The following is a 10,273-nucleotide window of genomic DNA, read 5'->3' on the forward strand; positions in this document are numbered from 1 at the left end:
ACACCACAATTATAGGTAGTGAGGCGATCGAAGCAATAATAAAACCCAACGTGAGTCGGGGTCGATTCCTTAGGGAGTTAGAATTGGGATTAGGTATGCATCTAGTGTAGTTGTATAATGTGCCTCAATTTGCACTTCCACATTCTTGCTGGTTGTTTCTATTTCTACTTTAAACTATTGATTGCAATTAATAAACTAGAAGACAATATATTTGGTTTTGGTTGTTTTTCAAATGATAAAGGATCTAGGGTTATGACTTCCACCTAGGTGGTTACCTAACGGATTGTAAACTCTAGGGCACTCTATACCTCTCGGTAGTTTGAGTAATTTTGCCCAATTTGGCTTTCTCAAGTCCAAATGGGTATTGCACAAATCAAGTGATATATGCTCAAGTCGGGTCTTACTATCTCTAGATTTGACCCTTTAATTGGGGCTATCAATTTCTAGAGTTAACCCCAATTCGTTGTTAGCCAAGTTATCCTAGACTTAGTCTCTCTTTCTCAAGTAGAGACAACTCAAATAGGCATGAATCAATGTTTGCAACCATTAATTCTAGAATTCAAGCATAAACAAGGCTAAATATTGCTAACCCATTAATAAACAAGCCCTAAATTAAATACCCATCAAGTACCCACACTAGGGTTGGGCCCCAACCCTAGCTAAAGATTTAGCTACTCATGAAAAATAAAGAAATACAAGAAGAAATTAAGATAGAATGCATAATAATTGATTAGATAAAGAAAATATAATGTTTAGAAGTTAATCTAGTACTAAATTACTCAAAACAGTAAAGAAAAACCCTCAGGTGCGCTTCGAAAAACTCAACTTAACCTAAAAATGACAAAAAGTTCTATTTATACTAAGCTGAAAATAACTGACAAAAAGGCCCATGCGAAGGTTTTGCGGCCTCATAATTCTGGTTCGGTCCTACTATGAGCTTCTGCGGACGCACAATTATCGTGCGGTCCGCATTCTATGGAACTTGGGCTTGGAACTTCGGGGCTTCTGCGATTCGCATAAAATGGGTGCGGCCGCACTTCTGATTATGCGGCCGCACAAAATGATGCGGTCCTCACTTCCTGCTTTTGGACTTGAAACAGCTCTCTGATTCTTCAATCCTGTGGACCGCATAATAATGAATGTGGCTGCACTTGACCTCCTGCTGCCGCACAATTTCGGCGCGGTCCGCATGCCTTAAGCTGGCCCAAACACTAATCTCTGAATCCCTTCTCTACGGTCGCACTAGAATTCTGCGGTCCACACTGCTGACCTTTTTGCCCTATTTTGGTTCTTGTTCACTTTTGACTCCTTTATAAGTTGATTTTGACTTCTTTGGCTTGTTTCCCAATATTCCTGCAAGTAAGCACATTTCGTTAGTTTTCGGGAATACTTTTAACCATTTTTAAGCTAAAAAACAAGTAAAAGAGAGCAAATAAGCGGTCAAAATCCCTACTTATCAGAGATCCATAGGAAGGAATCACTACTAGAAGATCTCAGAAGAACAAATCACTTGTGGCTCTTATTTCTTAACTTGAACCAAAGAAAGTGGATGAAGCTCTGAAAGATACTCATTGGATAAAGGCTACGAAAGAGGAACTTGATCAGTTTGAAAGAAATAAAGTATGGGAATTGGTTCCAAGACCTCAAATTCCTCAGTCATAGGAACTAAATGGGTATTCAGAAATAAATTGAATGAATTTGGTCAAGGGGTTCGAAATAAAGCAAGGCTGGTTGCTCAAGGATACTCCCGGCAAGAAGGAATCGACTTTGATGAAACCTTTGTGCCTGTAGCAAGACTCGAATCTATACAAATACTACTTGCCTTTGCTGCTCACAAAGGATTCAAGCTATTTTAAATCGATGTTAAAAGTACATTCATGAATGGATATATCTCTGAAGAAGTATATGTGAAGCAACCCCCAGGATTCGCGAACGACGCTTTCCCTGATCATAATATAAGAAGACTAAAGCTTTGAACGATCTCAAACAAGCTCCTTGTGCCTGGTATGAAAGGTTAAGCTCTTTTCTTCTTAATCAAGGTTTCAAACGAGGTAATATCGATACAACTTTGTTCATTAAGCATTCTAGTTCAGGTAATCTTATTACTCAAATTTATGTTGATGATATAATCTTTGGTAGCCCTAACTCTGTTTTATGTGAAGAATTTTCTCTCTCTATGAAAGGAGAAATGAGCATGATGGGAGAATTAACTTTTTTTCTCGGGCTTCAAATCAAACAGTCTCCTAAGGGGATTTTCATTAGCCAAACCAAGTATACTAAGAAACTTATAAAGAAGTTTGGCATGGAGAATGCTAAGTCGATCGGTACCCCAGTTAATCCAACAACGATGCTCGATGAAGACAGCGATGGAAAGAATGTGGATGAAACCATGTATAGAGGGATGATTGGTTCCTTGTTATATCTCACTGCTAGTCGACCAGATATTATGTTCAGTGTCTGCAAGTGTGCAAGATTTAAGTCAGCTCCTAAGGAATCCCATCTCACTGCTGTAAAACGTATTATTAGATACCTTATTGGTACCTCTGAGCTAGGATTATCGTATGATCACTCTAACAATTTTGCCTTAAGAAGATTTTCAGATGCAGATTTTGCAGGTGACAAGATTGACAGAAAAAAGCACCAGTGGCACGTGTCAACATTTGGGAAATTCACTAGTATCTTGGCATAGCAAGAAACAAAATTGTGTTGCCCTATCAACAACTGAAGCAGAATATTTAGCTGTTGGAAGCTGTTGTACACAAGTTCTGTGGATAATGCATCAACTTCTCGACTATGATTTATCTCTTACCTCTATTCCTATGTTTTGTGATAATACCGGTGCTATTTGTTTATCAAAAAAATTTGTGCATCATTCTAGGGCAAAGCATATAAAAATTAAACATCATTTTATTCGTGATCATGTTGCTAAAGGTGATATTGTTGTAGAATTCATAAGTACTGATTCTCAACTTGGTGCTATTTTTACAAAACCCCTTTTGGAAGAAAGATTCTGTTTTCTCCGAAAAAAGATTGGCATTGTGCCTAATTTGTAAAACAAATCTTTTATTTTCTTCTAAAATATCTTATTTCCTTTAGTATGTGTGCTTAACTTTAATTACTTGTAAGTTTAATCATTGTGTTTCCTCAGTACCACTGATCCATCACCTCAGAAACATCATTTCTAAATGCAGATATATTTGCGCAGAAGTGCCCTCGCTTCTACAGTAGGATGGTGCACAGGAGCGGTTAGGTCGTAGGTGTGGCTCCATGATTGCAGGAGCGCATCCGCAGGTGCAGCACTTCTCTCGCAGATGCTAACCCAGGGGACTTACATTAAGTCAGCACCTGTAGTGGAATTTCCGCAGGTGCGATTATAGGCCCGCATATGCGAAATCGCTAGGCAGAAAAGGCTAAGTTCGAGGGTTTGATTTCATTCTCCATTGTTGAACCTAGAGAGCTCGGATTGAGGAAAAATTTTGATGGTTTTTCGGAGGAATCTTGTGGGTAACGATTCTTAACTCCTTTTTGGTTATATCTCATTAATCTATAGTTGATTCCACCCTTTAATTAGGGATTTGAGTTGGGGAATTGAGGTTGGATTCGAGAAATTCTTGTATGGTTGGACTCGTGAGTGAATGGGTGTTCTTGTGACTTATGCCCGATTCTGAGACGTGGGCCCGCAGAGGCTTTTACGGCGATTTTCGAATTTCTTGTTAAAGTCTTAATTTCATTAATTAGATTAGTCTATTATAGTTGTATTTATGATATGTAATTGTGTTTGGCTAAATTTGGGCCATTCGAAGTCGGATAATCAAGGAAAGGGCATTCTTACGGATTGATTTGAGCTTGGTTCGAGGTAAGTGGCTTGCCTAACCTTGTTTGGGGGAACTCCCCTTAGGATTTGGTACTGTTGTGATATGAGAGCGCCGTGTACGTGCGGTGATGAGTGCTTACATGGGCTATTTGTTGTAAAACCTGACTTTTATTGAATAATAACCTATTTTTCCTTAATTAGGTTATACTAGCACGTGTAATTATCCTTTTTAGACTAAAATAGCATGTCTACGTGTCTTAAATGCTTATTTGAACTCAGTGCAATTGCTTAGTGGATTTTCCTGCTTTTTCCTTGACTTGTACTTACTCTAAACTGTAGGATTTCCTGTTGTTACTAGTATTTCTATTGTCTCGAGCTGTGTATTTACTTTGGGACTACGGGACGGTATCCTGGGAGATCCCCCTGCATATTTTCTTTGGGACTACAGGACGGTATCCCGAGAGATTCCGCTACACATTTACTTTTGAGATACGATGCGGTACCTCGGGAGTTCTCCCTTTACATTTACTTTTGGGACTACGAAATGGTATCTCGGGAGATCCCTCCCTATTTATTTTTGTGTTTCATACTGTTACTTATCTGTGGATTTCCTTTCATTTAGTTCCAGTCTTTTATTACATTACAATATTTTCTTTGCCTTAATTATTTTATATACACCAGTGGGCCCTAACCTAACCTCGTCACTACTCGACCGAGGTTAGGCTTGGCATTTACTGGGTACCATTGTGGTGTACTCGTGCTACTCTTCTGCATATGTTGTCGTGTGCAGATCCAGGTACTGCATACCAGTCACGTCATTAGTGAGCAGCGATAGTTGGAGACTTCAAGGTATATCTGCCGCATCCGCAGACCTTGGAGTCCCCCTCTATTCCCTCCTATGTCATTTACCTTTCGTACTTCTTTTGTTAGACTATGATGCATAGAGATACTAGTTTCCTTTTGTAGTTTGTGACTTACAGTGCTCTGGGTTTTGGGAAAAAATGTGTATTACTGAGGAGTTGGTTATTATACATGCCGAGCGACATGGTTATCAGTTATGTTGTTATCTATTGCAGTTAGTTGTTGAGTTTTCACTTCTATTTCTGCTATTTTCATAATTGTTTAGGCTTACCTAGTCGTAGAGACTAGGTGCCGTCACGACGTCTTACAGAGGGGAAATTGGGTCGTTACAAGCTGGTATCAAAGCTCTAGGTGCACAGGTGTCGTGAGTCACAAGCTGGTTTATTAGAGCCTCGCGGATCGGTACGGAGACGTCTGTACTTATCTTCAGGAGGCTATGGAACTATTAGGAAAGTTACACTTCTTTGATTTCTTGTTGTGCGAAGATTTCTTGACTTCAAAATTCTAAACTTCAGTATTCTATTCTCTCACAGATGGTGAGGACACGTACGGGCGGATCCGATGACCAGACACCTGCACCCCTGCTAGAGCCTCCAAACGCCAGGGTCGGGGTAGAGGTTGAGGACGTCCACGTGGTGCAGCCAGAGCACTCGCACGAGATACTACAGAGGAGCCCCCAGTAGCTCCAGCTAGAAAACAGACACCTGAGGTACCTGTTGCCGCACCAGCCCTCCAGTAGACTCTAGCCCAGTTTCTGAGCATGTTCAGCAACTCCTAGTTCCTTGAAAACTCCCAGTAGCCAGATTAATTCAGAGAATGTTAGTGTTGTACTCCTATATTCTGATGATGCTGAACTCCTTGCTACTGTATTCTGCTTTTTTGACTTCCAAGAAACTAGATATTCTCCAAATTTTACTAAGTAACCTGTTACTGATTTTCTTAAGTTTGGGCAACTTACCAGTCTGCATCACAGTATATTCTTAAAGTCATATCACCATCTGCACTCATAAGAATGCCTAATCCTAGTTCATTCTTCAAATATCTTACCAATCGGTATTCTTCCTCTAGGTGAGACTTCTTAGGGGCTTGCATAGACTGGCTTAAAGTCTGCACTATATAGGCAATGTCAGGCCAAGTTAGTGTCAAATATAGAAGCTTTCCTATAAGTCTTTGATAACCTCTCACATCTGTGAGTGCTGGATCATCGTTTAGGTTGCAATGTGCATCATATTCAATTGTTGTTAACTTCCTGTTTTGCTCTATCGGTGTAATTGCAGGTTTAGATCCTGGTAATCCCAATTCTGCTATAAGCTCCACTGCATAGTTCCTTTGACATAGTAATATGCCCTTCTGAGATCTACAAACTTTAATCCCCAAGAAATATTTCAAAAGACCCAAGTCCTTAATTTTGAAGGCTTGTGAAGTATGGTCTTAGCTTCTTGAATCAGAGTTGCATCATTTCCTGTGATAAGAAGATCATCAACATAAAAAAGAATGATGACAAGCTTAGTATCTTTCTTCAGAGTGAATAGAGAATGATCATGCTTGCTTTGCACAAAATTTGCCTTCAACAGTGCTTCAGTAAGTTTCAAGTTCCACTGTCTTGATGTTTGTTTAAGCCCATACAGAGATTCGTGTAGTCTACAAGCCTTGTTCCCCCATTGACTACCAAAACCTAGTGGAACCTGCATGTAGCTTTCCTCCTCAAGATCACCTTGAAGAAAGGCATTATAAACATTCATCTGATAAAGGTTCCACTGGTTCATAGCTGCAAGAGCACTGACTACCCTCACTGTGACCATTTTAACTACTGGAGAAAATGTCTCCTAATAGTCTAGTCCCTCTTGCTGACTATACCCTTTGCCACTAGCCTGGACTTGAACCTTTAAATCTCCCTATTTGATTTGTACTTGATTTTTTACACCCACCTACATCCAATATGAACCTTTCCTTTGGGTACTTCAAGTATTTCCCAAGTGTTATTTAAGACACGTGCATCAATTTTTGTCTGCATAGCTTCAATCCACCTAGGATCTTTTATGCTTCAACATAAGATACAGGTTTCACCTTAGATGTAGTAGCCAAAAATGATTGATACTGTGCTGAAAAAGAAGTGTAATACAAGTAGTTAGACATAGGATAAATACAGTCGGAGGATGAACTTCCATTACCTGGATAGACATAGTTTTTCAGCCATGTTGGTGGTCGTGTATCTCTTAAGGATATCCTCAGTTGAGTTGCTGGAACAACATGCTCATTGACAGGAAAATCATCATGTTGAACCTGTTCAGCATATGCATGTTCATCAACTGTTGCTGGCTGAGTGTCAGAAGTTGGTTCATTATGCAATGGTGCTTGTATGGTGACTGCATTCTGTGCTGCATCAACCTCATTTTCACCCTAAGCTGCAAGTGCCCTTTGGGCAACCATTTAACTATCCCCGAGCTCCAGAAACAATGGCAAGTCTGCACCTTTCATCATTGATTGAAAAGGAAAGGCATTCTCTTAGCATGTCACATCTCTACACACAAAGAATCACTTGCCCTTAAGATCATACAACCTGTAGCCTTTCTGAGATACTAAGTATCCCATGTGGACTACAGCTACAACATGTCAAACTTTTTTGTAACTGTGGCATAGCACAGGAAACCCATGACCCTCAAATGCAATAGGCTTGACTTAGACTTCTGAAGCACCTATAAGGAGATATTCCACCCAAAACTAAGGATGGTACTCTATTTATAAGGTAGATAGTTATTAACATGCAGTCTCCCCAGAAATGCAGTGGAATTCTACCTTAAAATCTAAGTGCCCTTGCCACCTCCAGGATGTGTTATGTCTTTTTTCCACCACTCCATTTTGTTGTGGTGTGTGTGGACAGATGCTTTGATGAAGGACTCTACAACCTGATAAGAAATCCTTACATTCTTTACTAAAAAACTATGCACTGTTATCAGTCATTAACATTTGATCACCTTTCCAAATTGCACATGCACCAGTTTAAAGAATGATTTCAGCAAGACAATAGTGTCATTCTTCAATTCATTAAAAACACCCAAATTATCTTAGAATGATCATCTATAAGTGTTAAGAAGTGTCTATTACCATTGTATGTTAGGACTCCATATGGGCCCCAAATGTCCACATGAACTAATTGAAAAAACACCATTTGTTCTACTGTTGCTAAGAGGAAAATGTTTTCTAGTCTGTCTAGCCGAGGGGCATACAGTACAATTATTGCAACTACAACCTAAGAAGTCTTTAGCCTTTAGAAAATCTAGCTTTATGTCTCCTTGTGTTTGTCTGTCTTTCTTGGGATCAGGAGATATAAGCCACCTCTTTCCTTACCAATCCCATTCACCCTCCCAGTATACAAATCCTGGAAGACACAAAATGTTGGGAAAAATTTACTGAATATTGCAACTCTTTTGTCAGCTTTGAGACTGACAGTAAGTTGTATCTAAATTCAGGTACACACAACACATTGTACGGTATCATCTCCTGTGAGATTATAGCTGCCTTGATAAGTAAAAGGAATAGACTTACGATTGGGTAGGCTTACATTACCTCTCCTATATTCAGGTAGTCTTACCACATTATTCAGCATATTATGATCTGAAGCCATATGGTCAGTTGCTCCAGTATCTATGATCCAAGGATCCCTACAATTCTCCAACAGATGTGAATTGTTATTACCAGCCATATTAGTTGTGTGCTCCTCTGCCTTTCTTTCTTCAACAGCTTCATTATCTGATCATATTGTTCCTCAGTGAAGAAACTTGACATTCCTTGAGGCAACTCAGCTTTTCCTTTATTCATAACACTCTCTTGACCATGACTATTATTATTCATAGCTGAATTTGCTTGTCTGTATTGCAGTTGTCTTTTTCCTTTGTAACCAAGTGAATATCTATGTAATTTATAACAAGTGTCTTTTATGTGGCCTTTGAGATGACAATACTCACAGTACAAGTTACTGAACTTCTTAAACTTCGTCTGATTCTCCCTGGTGCTCATGAATATTGTAGAATCATTCATCTCATTTGCCAAACTAATCTGGGAATTAGATACACATAATTTTCTCTGATTCTCTTCATTTATTAGCATTGCAAAAGCACGACTAACTGAAGGTGATGGAGATTGTAACAAAATTTGAATCCTAATTGCTCCATATGATTCATTTAATCCCATTAAGAATTGAAAAAGTTTTTGTTGTTCTAAATGTTTGATGAAATCTCTTGTTCCAGTATGAACAGGAAGTGAAGGCATAAGGGAGCCATACTCATCCCACAATGACTTCACCCTAGAGCGATAACAGAGATGTTAGAGGTACCTTGAGAAATTGTAGCTATCTCTCATTGAAGATTATAGGCTCTAGAACCATTTACCTTGTTGAAACGATCCTCGAGATCCAACCAAACCTCATTAGCATTATGAGCATACACAATCCCAGTGGGGATACAGTTTTCATAGTCCATGTCAACACTGTTGCATTGACTCGCTCCTAGTCCTCGCGAGATCTTCAGTGAACTAAGATTTCATTCAATTTCCGTAAATGAACCCTAATTTTCTCTTCGCTCGTAGTGCAATCACCATTGCATTGCTCCGAAATGAATAGTTCTATATTCCGTTCAGCTGAATCAAGATGATTACATTACTAGGATTGTCTGACGGCTGCAAAAATACGAATGTCGAAGGTTGTCAATGTCTAAAGTCGCCATTTGTTGAATTCAGAAAGTTCTGAGAGAAAAAACTTCGACGAACAAAATTAGCATCACAAAAGCTAACTTGAATCTACTTTGACATTGATCAATTTACTCAAGCTCTGATACCGTGATAAATTTCACCATTGAAATTGAAGCTCATATCGAATCGAAGAAAGAAGAAGAAAGTTCTGGAAGTAATCGAGTCTCAATTGTAGAAAAATGAGAGTGATTAAAAATGGCTAATTACTAAACAAACTGTACACGCGAACCTATATATAATTAACACCTACTCCACTAACTAACTGACGGGTTTATAGTACCTTAGCTTTATGTTTTGATGATCTAACAAACTTACTGTCAACAAACCAGATAAGGAACCTGATACACTTGGTACACAACTCAATCAACGGATTCAAGCATATGTGAGTTGCTATGACTTCAGGAGATAAAGAATCAACACAGGGACCTGATCCACTTGGGTTCTCTTGACAACAGTACGAAGTCAACTCTCTACAGCTGGAAAGTGACTGCCTCACTGAACACGCAAACAGTGCAGCACAGTGTAGCAGTCACTTCTTATTGGGAAGGACCTTGTACCAACCAAGTGACTACATCATTCAAGTGATGTTACCCAAGTTGTATTAACAATAAACATTACAACAAAACATCACTTGAACATGTGAAAATTCATTCAAGCATTCTAAGCATACAATCAAGCATTCAATTCCCAAGTGCATCAAGAACAAAGTACAACACTTCTATGGACCATTTCCTTTAACGAGTCTCTTGTATGTCCTTATTTGAGTTGTAACATTGTAATTTTTCTTCATTATGATTCCTACTTTGCTTATCTAGAAGCTTTAATTAGGAACCCTTTGTAAGCCATAAACCT

The 10,273-nt window shown here is 39.0% G+C and overlaps 1 protein-coding gene across 1 annotated transcript; it reads left to right on the forward strand.

The window, feature by feature from the left end:
- LOC109228031 (uncharacterized mitochondrial protein AtMg00810-like) lies at positions 2,189 to 2,689 on the forward strand. The gene has a single exon (XM_019393215.1). The coding sequence runs from the start codon at positions 2,189 to 2,191 to the stop codon at positions 2,687 to 2,689; it is 501 nt and encodes a 166-aa protein (XP_019248760.1).

Source organism: Nicotiana attenuata, chromosome 6 (genome assembly GCF_001879085.1).
Source record: "Nicotiana attenuata strain UT chromosome 6, NIATTr2, whole genome shotgun sequence".
NCBI lineage: Eukaryota > Viridiplantae > Streptophyta > Magnoliopsida > Solanales > Solanaceae > Nicotiana > Nicotiana attenuata.

What these genes read in the sequence shown, in the direction of transcription:
- LOC109228031 (XM_019393215.1), top strand. Translation starts at nt 2,189, where the DNA reads ATGAGCATGATGGGAGAATTAACTTTTTTTCTCGGGCTTCAAATCAAA.